This window comes from Pipra filicauda, unplaced genomic scaffold, assembly GCF_003945595.2.
Source record: "Pipra filicauda isolate LSUMZ 115617 unplaced genomic scaffold, ASM394559v2 scaffold87_size3191425_pilon, whole genome shotgun sequence".
Taxonomy (NCBI): domain Eukaryota; kingdom Metazoa; phylum Chordata; class Aves; order Passeriformes; family Pipridae; genus Pipra; species Pipra filicauda.
Window position 1 is genome coordinate 2403992 of NW_024105064.1, and position 17755 is coordinate 2421746.

Genomic DNA, 17755 nt, shown 5'->3' on the forward strand with positions numbered 1-17755 from the left:
GCACCTACAGGTGTTTCCCCTCGGTGCTGACTCCTGGGGTCAGCAGCACGTGGCCAATATGCAGAGTGGCTCCCAAGCTGCAAATCCTGCCGGCAGTACGGGAATGGCAGGGCCGGGAGTGCTGGGGATCACCAGGGCAGGGAAAGGGTCCTGGGCCTGGAACTTCATCCACGTGGATGTACTGTCCAGCCTGTGCATGGTCTGGCTGTTGTGAGCCCATTCACACAGGGCATGTTGTGTCCAGCCATCCTGGTTTAGAGGTGGGTCCCTTGATGCCGTGGATATGTGGGATGTGGGGCCATGTGGCATCAAACCCTCCCAGAACAGCTCAGACTCTTCAGAGGAATAGCACAGATCCGTGCACAGGATCTGGGATACAGGGATACAGGGATACAGGGATACAGGGACTTTGTGTTGATTGGGTGATGCCATTCACAACAAGTTGTGTGTTGAAGTCCATGTCCTAAACACTTCTAGATTTTTTAAATGCTCAACTCATTCCTTGTTTACACTGAACAGTTACTGCTTTCTTATGTTTTTAGGAAATTTTCCCTTTCTTTTCCTGAATCAATTAATATAAACTGGAGGTCAGAGCAGCTCTTCATGATGAAAATGTGCTGGGTTTTATCTGTTCTCTGACTCAGTTTTTTTGTGAAGAAAATAAAGAAGAAAAGAGTCTTTGAATCTTTTTAGTATAATGAAAAGTATAAAAAAACGATTCCTTGATGTGCTTGAGCCTGTGATGTTTTCAAGGTCCTCTTTTTGCAGAAAGCTTTCAGGATATTACTGATTATATTGACCTGCTGGATTTCTTCCTGCACTTTAGATCTCTAGTGAGTGATATGTGGAAGCACTAAGCTGAAAACCTATTAAAGCAAATCTTTATGCTTTTCAAATAGCATAACTTGTTACCCAAACCCAGTGTGTCTGGAACATCATCTTAAAGATTCAAATGTTAATAAAGATAATTGGCATGGGTTTGGTGAGCCCAAAATGGAACTTTGCAAGACAAAGCAGGTGACCTTTGACTTGCCACAGAGCTTGAGCCACACGGCCCCCTGTGCTGAGACCTGAGGCCTTTGTGCCAGGCCCTGCCAACACAAATCCCAAGGACAAGTGTGTGGGGTTGGCTGTTCTGTGTCCAGTGCAGCAATCCCTTGGATTTAGCTGCCCAGCAGCCCTGTGCCAGTGCCATGTTTGCAGGGATTGTACATTCCCTCTGAGCACGTTGTTCCCAACCAGTCAATCGTTTTGCTCCTCAGCTCCCCTTCCCTGACTCTGTGAAATATTTGCAAACCCGTATTTCACGACTGGCCCAGTTACTGATTTATCTCCTCTACTGTTTATCCCACTGGGATCATGTTATGTTTTCAGAGCTGACCTCCCTTGCTCACAAACCACAGCTAATTTGGGTTCATTTCCCTCCCTGCCCCCTCCCCCTGACATGCCAACAGCGATTCCAACTGGCTGTTCACTTCCACGCTGGAGTTGTCACGAGGTCTTTCCAAATTAAATCTCGCAAATGGAGAGCAGAATACGCTTGGCAGTGCCTGCAGTTGGAGGGGCAGTTCTGCCCTTTAGGAGGTGATGGTCCTTACCAAATGTCAGCTCTGGGGAGATCCAGCAGATGGGAACGCTCTGGTTCAGGTTAATTGTTCAGACAGATTCAGGGGCACTTCCAGCACCTTTGGAAGCCACAAGGCCCAGCCCTGCAAAGGGAGGGAGACACAGAGCTGTGAGGAGGTGTTTGAGCTGCCCACCAAACGCTTTCAATAACGTTTTGAAATTGGAAGTGTCAGCAAAAATCCATTACAAATAAACCTGGATGGCCATGCCCTCAGGGGGCTGAGGCCAGTGCCCAGAGCTCAGCTCAGCCCCCAGCTCAGGACACCACAGCCCTTGTGCTCCCCAGGTCACGGAGGGACCTCTGTGGGAACCGAGCGTCAGTGACAGTAGCTGAAGCTTTTTAGAGGCAATTTTTCCTTGCTTGCTTTTCCTAGAACTGAAATAAAATGAGAACAGGGTCTGTGGCCTGGCCTGTCTCCAGAGGAATGTCATGGATTTTATTAATCAATTATATAAGGAAAATCATTGGGTAATGGGCAGAAGTGACAAAGCATCTCTGTGAACTCGCTGAGTTTTTCTAGCCAGCCCTTTTAAGGACCTCATTGTTTTTGCTGCTGAGGGACAAGAGTCTCTCTGCTCAGAGGCAGTTTAAGTGAGTAGCTCCTTGTGATAAGAGGGAATAAAAACATGGCATGAAAACTTGCTTTAGGCAGGTAACACAGAGTAGGTCATGACAAAATTGTCTTATTTCTGTGCTAAACATGAACCACTCCACTGTTTCCTCTTGTAACACACAGCTCTTGGTATGGCCCCATGTCCAGCTCTAATAAGCAGTCATATAAATAAATATTTCCCCTTTATGGGAGAAGGAGGGGTGACCTGACTTGCTGAAAATGGCCTTGCCAACCTGGGGAAGAACCTGAGAGTTAGTTCTGAAGTTTCCAAAGTCCATCATGCCACGTGTCTGTGTAACTGCAGCTGATCCCAATGTCAGTGATCCCAGGAAAGCAGGGAAGAGACATGAAAAAGATTAAATATGGATAAGCTGCAGGTGAATCCCGAACACACACAACTCCAGTGTGGGTAAGACTGGACATTTAAAAGCAAGCATTATTATTATTATTGATATTGTTCGTTATGGAGCTCTTTTCGGTATGAACAAAAAATGAAAGGCAGCACAAACCTGTGTCACATCCCTCTCATTTGCACATCTTCTGTAACCTGGATGTGCTCCCCATGGAGCTTCTGCAGGCCAGCCCAAACTAATCTGCATGGATCCACACAGCCAGTTCATTTCTGTGGGTAAGAAGACTGAATGTGGCATTTCTGGGTCTTACTAAGCTTTTCTTTTTAGGCTTAAACACAGGAAAGACTTCAAACCTAATTTCTCAGCCTATCGTGCAAATATTATTCCGAATCTTGCAGGATCATAACTGTTTGTATAAAGCTTTCCAGCTGTTTTCTGTTGATAAAAGACTTTAGCTGGGCACCAGGAGATAAGACTGCGGGACTGAGAAATTGCTGACTTAGTCTTGTAATCTTCCCACACTGCATTCCCATAGGGAAGTTATGGATAGGTGTAACTCTGTACAAGTTAATGTTCTAATCCTTGAATCCCATTCAGTGGCTCAGCCACTGAATTTGATGGAAATTCTGGGCACCTGACACATGACAGGATTGTTTGTAGAGAATCTTCCAGTTCCTGGCAGATGTCAGTGCAGAGCTCACACTGATCAGCTGTTCCTCTGAATTTGAGAATGTCGTGTTCTGAGAGCAAACCTGGCTGGAAACTCAGGGACACCCTTTGGAAGGACTCTGAACCTCAGGATCCGCGTGGGGAAATGTGTCAGGATCAAACACAATGTGATTTATGGCATCAAAGCCTTCCTGTGGCATTGCCAGCAGGGATGGCACTGGAGTTTGGGATGGCCTAGAGCTCATGTTCTTTGTTTCTAAGCTGTCCATCCCTCTGCTGGGATAAAGGCCTATCTTGATGTTCCAGATAACTCTCATTATATAGACAGAGAGATAAAATTTAAACAGATCCATTGAAAATGGAAAATTAGTTAGACAAATGGAAAAAAATGGTTACAGATGGTTTAGGAACACCTCAAATCCCACGTGGTGCAGTGACTGCTAAGTCAGCCAGCAATATTTTATGAATGAGAATTCTAATAAGGAGGGGAAAACGGTTAAAATTTGCCCTGGAGCAACTGTGACTTCCACACCTCTTTTTCTTTTTCGTTCATAAACACCTCTGTCTCCTGCAAAAATACTTGTGAAGATGCTTTTTGATACGGTTTGCTAAGTTTTGTTGCTTGACTTCATTGTTCCTGCAAATCAGCAAATGAATTCCATTTGCAGCTCCCTTTTTTTTCTGAGACAAGGAATGTTCCTGCCAGGTTGCTGCTCCTCGAGGCTCACACAGCACTGGAGCCTCTGCCTTGCAGGAACACACAAGTGCAGGACCCCTGAGGACAGAGCTCAGAGGGCCAGACTGTGACAGGTCCCTTGTAGAGCTAATCCATGTAAGAACTGGAGACACACCCTGAGTGGCACTTCCATCCACCATTTAGGGGGTAAATAATCAGGGAAGGTGTTGGATGTGTGTCCCAGTCCCTTTGTCTCAGCTTCACCCAACAATCATTCTCTTCCTTTCACTGTAGCTGTCCTGTGGCTGATTTATACCCAACACAGAAAATTCCTCTCCCAGAGGGATTTGAGTCAGATCATCCCAGTTTGATGCTGATGGAAGACAAAACTGGGTGTTTCAAGTCGGATTTTTTCCTGCAGTAGGGAAGAAGAGAAAGGGTTTTCCTCAGCTTTGTTTACTTGTTTATGCAGAAGTTTGTGACTTCTTCATATCCCACACTGTAGAGGACAGTGCTGATGTGAAGCACACAGAGAAAATAAGAAGCCTAGAGTAGAAAAAGCCTAGAACTCAGAGAAGGCTTTGGAGCTGCTGAGAAAATGAGAGGTGACATGAGATCAGGAAGGAAAGGGGAAGGTTATGTCATTAGAGACTGGAATTCAATGTTTTGATGAAACTCCATGGATACAGGAAGGAGCAGGGCGGGTAAAAATAGCTAAATGAAAATGGTATGAGTTCCAAGAATTCAACTCTGAAAAGAAAGAAAGAAAGAATATATGTTGTTACTTAAGACCAGGCAGAAGTTGTTACATGTTTTTATGAAGCATTAGAAAGAATGAAGGGAAAGGAAAGGGGCAAAATTTGCTGACTGCTGTTTCTTTATTTTTTTTTCCTCCGGCCAAAACTTGGAATTTGGTGTCATGACATACATTTCATCCCAATGCTCAGTGGGTTGGTTCCAGGGGAGGGGACACTCTGTCAGGAAAGTCATCTCATCCAAAGCCCTCGGATGCTGCTCAGACCGGAGGGTTCTTGGGCTGGGCACACGCTGATGCCCACAGACCCCAAATCCCTCCCTGACTGGTACAAACACTGATCACTGTAGGAGGGGAAGGCCATCCCAGAGAGAACACCTTCCATCTGCACAAAGCCAGCAAGCAATTACCTCGAAGTCTCTGTTTTTTTGTACGGAATTATTTGTGCTCACCCACCTCCCCCCCCCTTGGAGATCCACGTCTTATCTACAGAACAGAAAGCTCTTACTACAAGAAAAAGAAAGAAAGAAAATCAACCCATTTGCTTCCTTTGATTTTGGTTTTGTTAATTTCTGAACAGATGGCTACACACCACAATGGAAGTTTTATAAAAATTTCCATCTTTTAACTGAGTGCAGGCCTGAAATTTTTCCCTGGTGAAAAAGCAGAGCGTGAGTCATTAACCAGGCTCTGTGTGTCTGCCTGGGATTTTCACTCACTGCAGGCAGAAGAGTCAGAAAGCCCTTCCATTACAGTAACTGCCTTTTTTTCCCCTCCACCTGGGCAAAAGGCCAATTCCATCATCTCAGCATGAACAAGGAAGGTACAGTCTGAGGAGGGATGGAGTGCACAGACAGGGGGAGAGGCCTTGCTGAGGCCAAGAGTCCAGTCCTGGAGCTTCAACAATTGTCAGAAGGAGTGGCCTGAGTTAGGATTTCTCCACTCCAGTCTGAATTCAGTAATTGCACAGTTCTGGCCTGGGTTTACAAGTGAGAGGTTCTGCTGCCTGCAGAGTGCTCAGCACCTACTGAGTCTTGGCCCCAAATTATCGTTGTGGAGATAGAGAGCCTAAACTTAATCTCTGTTTGGACTCCATTGGAAATTTGGCACTGATTGCTGTGGGACAAACAAGGCCCAGAGATGCTGAGTGTTCTTTTCTGCAGGTCTAGGGATGTGACCTTGGAGAGCCAGAGGACTGCAAGCTCCAGTCTCCAGCACTGCTCATCTTAGTGAAGTTACAGAACTTTGCTGGGGCGGGGGGAAATACAAGAGATTTTTACCTTGGGATGGATGGATGGATAGATGGATGGATGGATGGACAGATGGATGGATGGATATATCAACTTTCAAGGCCTCTGTCATTCAGGAAAAGATGAGTTAATTATTCTCAGTCTGTGTGACACTTAATGACACGTAGAAGAGAGGTGAATGGCATCTCGTTGGATGGCAAGGGTAATACAGAACACAATTTCCCCTGAAGAAATAGCTCACATACCTTATATAATGAATGAGCTCATTTTGCCTGTGTTTGCCAGAAACAATAAAAGTTAGAAAATGTCCCAGTAATTAGAATAAAGTGTTACCCAGATTTATGGTGAGAAATGTGAAATGTCAGGCAATTGAGTGCAGCTCCACACTCACAAATAAGCTTCACATTCGTTAGAACAGGTTGCATTCATTAGGAGGAACAGTGTGGGTCCAGTGCTGGCCCCAGAAGGCAGGGAATGGTTTCTCCTGCGCAGGGAAGGAAAGCAGAGGGGAGGGCAAGGTGCCAGCTGGCACGTTCCCTGATGGATCCTGGTCCTGGTGGTAATGCTGCAGCTTGCACAGCACAGACACCATCATTGCTTCAAGATGGGCCTGGGGTTACGGGAGGGGTGGGAGGGAGAAGGGGGAGAGCACCACTCCCAGCCTGCCACGTGCAGGGCACAGAGCTGGTCAGACACTTGGGAAGGGTGGAGATGGAAAAGGGGATCTGAGCCAGCCTTCCCTGCAGGCCTCCCTCTCACAGTCACTGGCCATTCCTTCAGCACAAGTGCTGTGCCCACGTACACCTGGCACAGAGGTGTATAAATATGAGCTCATCTCTTGCCTGATTACTCTGCACCCCATTCTTGTGTCAGAGGAGCACAGAATGAAGTGGGTTTAACCTCCAGAAGTGCTCTGTGTACAGACACAGGGAATATTGAAAGTGTAGGGCTGGTGGAAACAGAAGTGACACTCCCTGAAAGTCCAGGGTCAGCTCATTTGGGCACTGAACATCCCCACTGGCCCTGCCTGTGGAGCTGGAGGAGGGCAGGCCATGGGAATGTCCTTCTGCTGGGACATGGGGAGGGGACACTGAGAACCTGCTGCTTCTTGTGCTCCTCTCTTCTGACACAGCTCCTTAAAAACTGAGGAATTGAAATGGAAGTGCTTTACATAAAAACTAGTCTGACAGGTGAAGCTGCCTAGGAATGAGAATGTTCAGTGTCTTTTTCCTGAAGAAGAGAACCAGACACTTCAGTGAGTACGAATCTTGTGGGGGACCTTCACTGCCTGCTGCTACCAGACTGCAGGTGTCTGAAGTGGCTGATTGAAAACAGCCTGTCTTGCCCACTGGAGTGGGGAACAGGTCTTATGGACAAACCAAAACCCAAACAAACTCCAAACCCCCTCTGTCTTACAGTGTTGGATTCTCTTCTTGCATAAATTTGATTTGGGTGTAGTTCTAGGAATACCAGTGGAGTTTTGTAAGGAAAAACCCCACTTATTAAGTTAAAAGCAGTTGCTTTTAACTTGGTAAAATATTTGGATTGTGATAAAGATCTGGAGGGTGGCCTTAAGCCTGTTGTACATCCTCTCTGTTCCGCAGTTCCACATCTGTAAAATGACAGAATGAATTTGTTTCGTTTTCATTACAAGCTTGTAGGAAAAATCTCATTATGCTAATGAGGTGTGCTTGTGCTTTAATCACAGGTTCATTCAGAAAGCCCATAAATGAAATAAATACGAGATCAACGCAGAGGAATTTGTGAGAAAGGAGTAGAAATCCCAGATTTTCAGGAAGCACATCCCGAATGACTGAAGGGATGATGCCAGCAGTGAGCTCCAGAGAGTCCTGGTGCTCTGGGGGTTATTTGTGGCAGACACAGGTCCCCACAGCAACCCCGAGCTCACCTGTCAGCCCAGCAGACAAGGGGCAGAGCTCAGCAATGTCAGTCAGGCCCTGGGGCTCATTCCCTGCCAGGATTTTGGATCTTAAGCTGCTGTGAAGTCCCAAAGGACGTGAGAACAGAGAGCAGGAGCAGAGCCTTGGGGATAACCCAGCAATGAGAGGCTTTCCAGCAAAGGGGCACTTAAACACATCAACATGACTTGTAAATGTGGGTCCCATGAGATGAGAAATGATCTCAGAGAGGTTCCAGCAGGGATGTGAGAATTCCCTGGAGTCTGTGAGAGGCTACTGAGGGAGGGAATGTTGGGCCTTACAGCTGCACGTGGGTTGCAGGTGAAGTGGGAGCTGTTTCCAGGGACAAGGCTTTGGCTTGGTGTTCCTGTCCTGTCCTCTGCTGGATGTGGATGCTCTGCCTTGTTTGCTCGTTGCTGGCAATGTGGGAAATGAGAGGTTTGGTGTTGATACAACTGGCACAAAGTCTGTGCAGCCCTGGGTCCCTGCAGGCCTGTTCTGAGGGCTCCTCTGGGAATCCCAGGAGTTCCAGCTTTATTCCCCTCTCTGACTCGGACTTTTCCCAGTAAATTAATTTTTTTATTGGCGGTACCAAGCATAGGATTTTTTGATTTTTTTTTTCCAATGAGGTGTTTGGCAGCATCCACTGGGACATGTAGGTACAGAGTGTGTGGGAGGGAGGGGCAGCCCTGAGCAACATACCAGGCAACCTGGGACGAAAGAATTCCAGGAGATGGAGAGCTCTTTCATGTGCTTTTAACAGCCCCTCACCCCCTGTATTTTCTAGGATGCCTGATGATTTCCTGCAAACTAAATGTGAATTTTAGGTGAGACCAAGCCATGCTTGAAGCAGGTCACAGGTCTGTTATGTATATTCACCGTGGAGGTTCTGTACTTTGGAAAGATATAAAAGATACATTGTGGAGCTGGGCTGGACAGAACCAAGAATTGGGAAAAAGGTTAAGAAAATATTGATGAATTCTGAATCTCTTAGTGGTGAATATAGTAAAGTAAAAGGAGTTAGCTGAACCAAAGCCATCAAATACAGCCTGGCTGTCACTGCTGACATGTCCCAGCCACCTCAGGAGCTCTTTGCCCCTGAAAGGTGTGCTGTTTAGAAAAAAAAAAAAAGAATATTTTTGTCGACATTAGTCCATTTCTGACCTCAGACAGTGAAAATTTTTGTTTGGTTCATCTTAAGTATGACCGATTCATAACATTTCTTTTTCTTGTGACTTTTTAGATGTTTTAAATTCACGTATTTTAGTACCTATCTCAGAGAAATACATACCAAAAAAAGAATGGTCTTTTGAAAAAGAAACTTTTCGAAATTTGTTATGGCCAAAAAAGATAAGTTGGTTCCCGTTGGTGAAATAATTTTCTGTAAGTGAAATCTGCGTGAAATGTTTGATTGAAAAAGATCACCTGACTCTCAGATGATCCTTTTCAACAGAGTTTGAAACCTTATTCCACAGATTCAGGATAGTTTGGCATTCCCCAGTTTCACTGTCAATGAGCTGATCGATGAAAACGATGACCTTGATAAATGATAATCTCTAAAGGAGAAGAGGGAAGGAAATATCCTGGTCATGCAGGAATGGTTTAGTTCAGTCCCAGAAAGCCACAGTCAGGACCGAGTGTGTGTGCCACAGCCATGGAGAAGCTGGATAGTGGCTGCTCCAAGGAATGTACAGGCTGATGGGAGCTGCAGCAGGAATTCTGACGCGTGGCATTCGCACCCACGCTCCCCCTTCCCTCCTCACAACCTGCACAATAGGCCCTTCCCAAACGTTCTGTCAGAGAGCTGCAATCTGCAGCACAGCCCTCGATAATCCCCAGCTCCTCCTGAGCAGGCAGGCTCTGAAAACCAGGGAGGGCTGGGGGGAATCCACTTGGAATATGCTTTTCCTACGTCTGTGTAAACACACACACAAATAACGCCCTCAGCCTGGGGAAGGTGGGGAAGGTGGGACTCGGTGCTGGGGAGAGGCACCGAGTTCTGCGAGGGAAGGCGCTGGGGAGGGAAGAGAATTGCCTGTTAAATATGGAAAATGGAGTCTGCTTTTTGTTCGGGGCCTTTGGAATCTGTGGGTGGATTGGAACTGGCAGGCAGGGAGCAAACACCCACCCACCATAGGGCTGTGTGGTTCAGAAGTTTACAAGAGTGTTTGTGTTCCAGGAGCTGTTGGCCTTGAAGCCAATGGAGAGGGGGAGGAGAAGAGGGAGAGAGTGAGAAAAACACTGTGGTGTTAGGGCCCTTCCTCGGAGATATTCTCCCCCTCTCCTTTCTCCAGCTAGAGGGCTTTGGAACTGGAGCAAGACAAACAGTTACTGGGGGAAAGATTAATGTGATTTTAAGATGTGCAGCGCTCACAGTCCATCATGGGGAGGCAGAGACCTCAGAAGGCACTGCCACCTTAATCCCACAGGACAGCTCCCATCGCTCCCCCTGCTCCCGCCTCAGTTCCGAGGAGTCTGGGGGATGTAAGGACGGGCAGGTTTTGCTGTGTTGTTCCTGCAGGAGTGAGGGGTGGTTCCTGTCCCGGCATGGATCTCAGTGCAGGAGCTGCCACTCCCGTTGCTCACCGTCTGGGGATTGCAGAGACAGAAACTGAGGCACAGAGAGACTGAGCAACTTGCCCAAGGCAACAGGAAGTCTGTGGGAGATCTGGGAATAGACCCCAGATGTCCCGAGTTTTCTGTCTTAACCACAAGCCCATCCTTCCTGTCTTTTTGGTAGTCCCCTCTGCTTCAGGAATTCCGTTTATGAATTCCACCCATAAACAATCTGTTGCACGATCCAGTGATTTACTTGCATTAAAAAGTCATTTGGAAGAGAACATGGCACCTCTCTTAAAATGAGCTACAGCAGCTACTGCTGTCCTTTCGTTCTAAGGGGTAAAGAAGAGGGAGTGAAAACACCCAGCTTCCAGAGCTGAGAAGTTTCCAAACATCCCGCAAGCATTAGTTTGGTTCTTTAAAAGAACCAGGGACTCCATAAGTGATGTTTGAGTATATCTGGCCCTTTATATTTTAGTGGATTAAAAAAAAAAAAGTCTGCAACTGCACTAAATCCATCTAGGGAATGATCCTGCTGCTGCTCACCACTGTATTTGAGTGTCTTTGATGACAGTCTGGTCGACTGCCACATCCCTGCTGGAAATCACTGGGTGTCTGGTGCTTCTCCCTTGTCATAGTCAGAACCTCTCTAAGACAGGACTGAATGGTGGGAAGGGTTTTCATTCTAATAAAACACATCTTCAGTTTGAAAATGATGGAATGGATAGATGTCTCTCCCCCATATTATCAAAGGTACCAACACGTAGTTTCTGAAGAATATTATTAAAAAGTTATTCTTAACTAAAGCCTTTAAATTAAGGTTACTCAGTGAAGAATATTCCTAGTCCTGCTTTCTCTTAGTGTGGTAACTTCTTTAGCATCAGGAATCAACAGGGACTGGATGGCCTAGACAGTTAGATCACGGCTTTAGACCTTGGTATTGTGGTAATATCTAACAATCCCACTTGTGGATCACTAACTCCGTGTGCATCGTGGAAATAGAAGGGTCCTTCTTGCCACCAACGACTTTCTGTTCATTCTGTTCACAATTTGGTGAAGATTCTCCAAGTATCTTCTCTGAGCACACGAAGACACAACTGCTGACTCGGCCCAACGTGTTTGGTTCCTGCCTTCTCTGAGCCCCTTCAATACTTCAAGGCTTGATGGCCAAGTTGGGTATGTGAGAGTGGGTTCCTCCCTGGGGAAATGCTGGCTCCCTGGGGAAATGCTGGCTGGGCAAGATGGAAGCTCTTATGCAACTCTGACACCTTTGTCCTTTACTCTGAATTGGGATTTCAGAATATAAAAGTACAGATTAAACAGGAGAGCTCGGTGTGTTCCCTGCCCCATTACACTGACAGTGAATCACAGTGGTGGTGTTTGCTCATTGCTCTCCTCCTCCTTTGTCCTGATGTGTTTTCTCTCTGTTACCCTGCCCTGGGGAACTGTTCCAGAGGAGACTGTCTGAGTGCTTGGTGTCTGTGTCACCAAGATGAGCAGTGCTTCAAGTCACTGCTGCATTACAAACAGTACTAACAATTGTCCTGGTGTGAAAGTGCTCTCCAGCCCTTTTTGATACACAAATCTGACAGAGCTCAGAGATAACAGCTGAGACTTTTTCAGCTTGTTCCTCATGGTGGTGCTTAGCGCTGGTTGAAATGTTTGTTAGAATTCTAGGGGCGCAGCCCCTGGGAAAAAGGGAGAAGCCACAGTTTTTTGCTTTGACATTTGACATTGATAGAAAGTAAGAGCATCCCACTGCTGATCTGGATAATAAATCCATAACGGACTTGGCAGTGCTGCTGGGCAGGGGTGTCGATACCAGTGGGCAGTGGGTGTCCATGCCCAGGTCAGAGGTGTCTGTGTGTCCATGCCCTGGTCAGAGGTGTCCGTGTGTCCATGCCCTGGTCAGAGGTGTCCGTGTGTCATGCCCTGGTCAGAGGTGTCTGTGCCCTGGTCAGTGGTGTCCGTGTGTCCGTGCCCCGCTCTCTCGGCGCTGAGCCGGTCGGTCGGTAGAGGGAGCCCGGCCCCGGAGTGTGGCGGGGCGGGGGGGGGGCGGTCGGTGCCCCCGGACAGACCGACAGACAGAGCCGGACAAACGGGACAGACCCGCACTGACCCCGACGGCCCCGGCGCCGCGGGCTGGGCTCGAGGAACCGACCCCAAGTGCCCGCCCCTGGCTCAGGCTCCCGCGGGGCTCTGCCCACCCAGCTCTGCCCACCCAGCGCTGCCCACCCAGCCACGCGTGAACGAGCGTGTGACGTGTGTGAGAGCGGGGGGCACACGTGTGTGAGAGCGGGGGGCACATGTGTGAGCGGGGGGCACACGTGTGTGAGAGCGGGGGGCACGTGTGTGTGAGAGAGCAGGGGGCACATGTGTGTGTGAGCGGGGGGCACATGTGTGTGAGAGAGCGGGGGGCACACGCGTGCCGAGCCCAGGGAAGCACACGTGCGTGGATCGCTGTGCCCGCAGCGCTGGGTGGGCTCGGCGGCCCCGGCGCTCCCGGCCCGCGCAGTTCTCGCCCGTCCATCGCGCTCTGCCGCCCGCGATCGCGGGGTGCGCGGGGCGTGTGCCCGCAGCGGAGCGGGCAGGGCTCTGGCAGGGCTCTGGCAGGGCTCACACACACGCTCCGTGCCCGTGCGAGCGCCGCTCCATTTCCCCGCTGCCAGAGATCCAGCGGCGAGAGGAAAAGCCGTCGCCCTCCCGGCCCTCCTTGGCGGCGCGGCGGTCCGTGAACCCAGCAGTTTATCCTCCCTCCCTCCTCCTCCCTCCCTCGCCGGCGCCGCCGCCGGGGCCGCGCCGCGCGCCCGCCCGTGCAGCGGCTCGGCTGGGCCCGGCTCGGCTAAGTTCGGCTCGGCTCGGCTAAGTTCGGCAGGCCTTAGCTCGGTTCGGCTAAACTCGATAGGGCTCGGCTCGGTTCGGCTCGGTTCGATTCGGCTTTGCTCGGTTCCGCTCGGCTGAGCTCGGCTCTGCCCGGCACGGCTGAGCTCGGCTCGGCTCGGCACGGCTGAGCTCGGCTCGGCTCGGCGGGACTCGGCACGTCCCGGCTCGGCTCGGCTCGGCACATCCCGGCTGGTGTCGGCGCAGAGCGAGGGGGGAGGCGGGCGCTGTTCCTGGAAGAGCCCGGCCTGGGGAGTTGGTCACATTCTTGGCCGGGATTCAATGACTGAGGCAGACACCAACAAACAGAGGGGGGGAGGCGCAGGGCGGGAGGCTGAGCCCGCCTGCATTAGCTCAGCTCGCAGGCACTCTCAGTCACTGCTGGCGAGAGGAGCGGCGAGGATGTGCGCGCTCTCCCCGCGGCTCCCCACGGCACGCCGACAGCACCGGCAGCACTAGGGGCAGGGAGGCGACCCCAGGGACGAGGAGCCGTCCCCGGCCGAGCAGAGGGACCCCGAGGGGCAGCGGAGCCGCTCATCGCCCGTGCGGAGCCCCCGCGGCAGCGCCGGAGAGCGGGGCCTTTCCTCCTGCGTTGTTCTCGCGCAGACCGAGCCTTCTGCCGCCTCCTGCTTTCTGCTTTCCTCCCCCGCGCCTTCCTCCGGTGGATATGGACAGAAGGGGGATCACTGCAGAGAAGCAGCAGCCGCCAGAACATATTTGAGCCCCGGGTGCTCGGAGCGTGGCACAGACTTTTTGTGTTTCCGTGGGTGGTGTGTGTGTGTGAGTGAGTGTGTGAGTGTCGGAGGTGTGGGAGGAGGGATCGGTTTGCCTGGGGGCTGGCTGAGGGGGTGAGTGCTCGGATGAAGACCTCTTTTTGCCGTGATTCTCTGCTCCATCGGGGCAGCTTGGAGACTTGGAGGGTTTGAAATTGTAACGAACCAAGAGGAAAGAAAGAAGAGAGAGACACGCATACAAAAGGATTTATTTCCTCTCCGTTAGTGGATTGCTGAGTGGGAAGGAGAAAAAAAAAACAAGGGTGGGTTTGTTTTATTTTGTTCATATTTTTTTCCTTAAAAAAATCCCTTAAGTGGATTTGTACCAGGGTGGAAGATAACTGGGGATTTTTGTTGTTTGTTTTGGGAATAGAAACTAAAAAATGGAGACTGTAAGTAGAAGCAGCTTCCAGCCTCATCCAGGACTGCAGAAGACCTTGGAACAGTTTCATCTGAGCTCTATGAGCTCCCTGGGTGGCCCTGCTGCTTTCTCAGCACGATGGGCACAGGAGATGTACAAGAAAGACAATGGCAAAGACCCCGCGGAACCTGTACTGCATCTGCCCCCAATCCAGCCTCCTCCGGTCATGCCCGGTCCCTTCTTCATGCCCTCGGACAGATCCACAGAGAGGTGCGAGACCATCCTGGAAGGGGAAACCATCTCCTGCTTCGTGGTGGGTGGAGAGAAGCGGCTTTGCTTGCCCCAGATCCTGAACTCGGTGCTCAGGGACTTCTCCCTGCAGCAGATTAATTCGGTGTGTGATGAGCTGCATATTTACTGCTCCAGATGCACTGCTGACCAGCTGGAAATCCTCAAAGTCATGGGCATCCTGCCCTTCTCCGCTCCTTCCTGCGGGCTCATCACGAAAACTGACGCTGAGAGGCTTTGTAACGCCTTGCTTTATGGTGGCACCTATCCTCCCCACTGCAAGAAGGAATTCTCGAGCACAATTGAGCTGGAGCTCACGGAGAAGAGCTTCAAGGTGTATCATGAGTGCTTTGGGAAGTGTAAGGGACTCCTGGTGCCAGAGCTTTACAGTAACCCCAGCGCAGCCTGCATCCAGTGCTTGGACTGCAGGCTCATGTACCCACCTCACAAATTTGTGGTCCACTCTCACAAATCTCTGGAAAACAGGACTTGCCACTGGGGCTTTGACTCTGCAAACTGGAGATCCTATATCCTCCTCAGCCAGGATTATACTGGGAAAGAGGAGAAAGCTAGACTGGGCCAGCTCTTAGATGAAATGAAAGAAAAATTTGACTATAACAACAAATACAAGAGGAAAGCCCCCCGGGTAAGTGATGCCTGCAGTTTTAAAGGGGGCTGGGGGGAATTTCGGTAACGTTCACCGATATACCCAATTTGTTACCAGCTGCTTTTCCGTGGAGTCATTTAGCAATTTTAATCGTGTTCTCCATTCTCCCTGCATGTGCGGTGCTCGAGATGGCACCTTTATTTCTCCGGTTGTGTTCTGTACACGGTGGTCGGAGTTTGTTTAAATTCCATATGTGTGTTTGTATATTTTACTGTACGTGGACCCTGATCTTGGAAGCCCACCACACTGCCCCAGACTTCATCTGGAAGTACGTGATTTTTGGGTCTCAAGGGCTTCATTCAGGGGTCAAGGCAAGGAAGAAGCCAGAAAAAAGGAGCGGGTACTGATGGCTCCAGACACAAGTACATTCACTTTTCTGATCGATTGCGTGTCGCCAGGGAGGGAGGTGGGGGCTCAGTGCTCTAAACGCTCGTATGGAAATGAAATGTGGCTGTCGAGAAAATAATTGTGACAGTAATGCAGGTCACTGGTTTTCATATTAAGTGTGTGGAACGTGAATGGAGAAGTCCCTGGTTTTAGAGTATCCCCGTGGAGCCTGAATTTCCCCACCAGCCTGGCTTTTGTATATTGGATTATGCATGCATCCACAAATGGCTCTGTCCAGGGCCAGCTGCAGCAGCTCCCCAAGCTCTGCCGTGCCGTGCTGAGCCAGACAGCTAAAGCACATTTTTTTTAGGTGTCTCTTGTTTTTCTTTCAGTCTGAGCTGCCTTTAAATCCCAGAATCCCTGGTGTGTGGGTGGGAGGCTGCCTTGGCATCTGGCAGCGGTCCTGCTCCACGGGCAGCAGTGCCACAGGCCTTGAGGACTCACAGACACCGGGCTGTCTGTCTGGCTCCTGGCGATGGTGCAACCGGCTGGGGATGAGCAGCTCCCTCCCGCTCCTTCCCCCGTGCGAGGGGAAAGCAAACTCCTGCTGCAGGATTGCTGCTTGGGTTCTGCCCCGCTGCCAGAGCTTCCCCAACTCGGCTCTGGGTGTCTGTGTGTGGAGTGGAAGGGCGATGCACAAGCCTCGAAAAGAGAAGCGGTGTTTAAAGCCCACCTCGAATGTTCAGTAGAATTCTGAATTACCTTACCAAATACCTGTTTAAAGGGGCAGACGTACGCTCTGACTGAAGCAGAGTTTTTGTTTCTAAAAATATGTAACAAAAATACCCAGGCAAACGCAAGGATTTTTAAAATTCCACAGCCAGCCTAGGAGGCCTGGAGAGCCCATTGCACTGGATTAAGGAGCAGAGTCCCACTCCTCCAGTCCCAGTTTCTCTCCTGCCCCCGGCTCAGTCGTTGTCCTCACCCCTCCTTTTCCTCCCCGGAGTGTCAGGACGCCGTGACAAAGCTGGGCTGTAATGAGGCACATTATCCCCGTGGTTGGAGGTGGATGTGTTTTTAATGGCTTGTCTATTCTCTGTCAGTCATGTGCCGAGATGGAATGGTGGGACAGATGAACATGGATGAGAGAGGAGAACATGGCTCTCCAAGTGGAGACATTTTTCATGTTGGAAAAGGAATTTTCTAGGGTGTGCTTCATTTGGGAAGCAGAATTAAAAAATTTCCACACTCTTGCTCCCGAAGGGTCCTGTGTCCCTGGCGTGGTCGTTTCCAGAAATGAATGTTAGTAGTGGAGTGCTTTCCTTTTTCACAAGGCTTTTTGGGTGTTCTCTTCAGTTGTGTGGTTTATCCAGCATCCCAGGTGAGGTTGAAGGTGGAGAACAAGAAAAAGATTATTAAATCTTGGCTTTGCCTCAGTTTTTTTGGTGATCTTTTCATAGATCCCAGTTCAGAATAAGAGAAGCACCCTTCTCCCACCCTCGAGTGCAGCACTCCTTGCAGAGGGAGTTCAACACACCTGGTAGCGAATGCCAAAAATTCTGTAAGGAAGTGGTGGCCATCTCTTTCTTGGAAAATTTTGCCAGAAATCCATCATCATAAAATGTTAAGTCTCCTGCATAGGTTTATTTGGAAGGTGCAGAGAGTCCGGTGGGGAAGAACAGAGGGGTAAGTGTGTGCTCAGATGATGGGATACAGAAAACAGAACATTTTATCACATACTGGGCAGAACTGGGCTTAAGTTTCAAGGCTTCTGAGCTGGCCTCAGGGCTCCTATTATTTCAGTGCAGTCCTGAGGAGACCCTGACAGCGCTGGCAGAGTTCTGTACGCTTATCCTTCCTTTTCCTGAAGTCTTTTTCCATTGGGCTCAGCCAACGGATATCATATGCTAAGGTCATTTGTGTTGTAGCAGTGCGTGCGGGTAATTACGGAGAGATTTAATCAGGCTCCAAGACTGGGAGGCTGTGGCCAGGGGCAAGGAACAGAGTAAAGTTGAGGTGCTGAGTGAGGAAATGACAGG

The 17755-nt window shown here is 49.6% G+C and overlaps 1 protein-coding gene across 3 annotated transcripts in view; it reads left to right on the forward strand.

Annotated features, from left to right (window-relative positions):
* The window catches only part of SKI (SKI proto-oncogene), a 115834-nt gene that overhangs the window by 12168 nt on the left and 85911 nt on the right, over positions 1 to 17755 (forward strand). The window contains exons 1-2 of one of the 3 annotated variants that reach the window (XM_027728712.2): positions 13460 to 14336; positions 14447 to 15368. In XM_027728712.2, coding sequence (XP_027584513.1) covers positions 14457 to 15368 — 912 coding nt within the window. In that variant the 5' untranslated portion in view covers positions 13460 to 14336; positions 14447 to 14456. Of the gene's footprint in view, positions 1 to 13458; positions 15369 to 17755 lie in introns of those variants that run through there. The other 2 variants (XM_027728713.2, XM_027728710.2) reach the window with 2 other exon arrangements.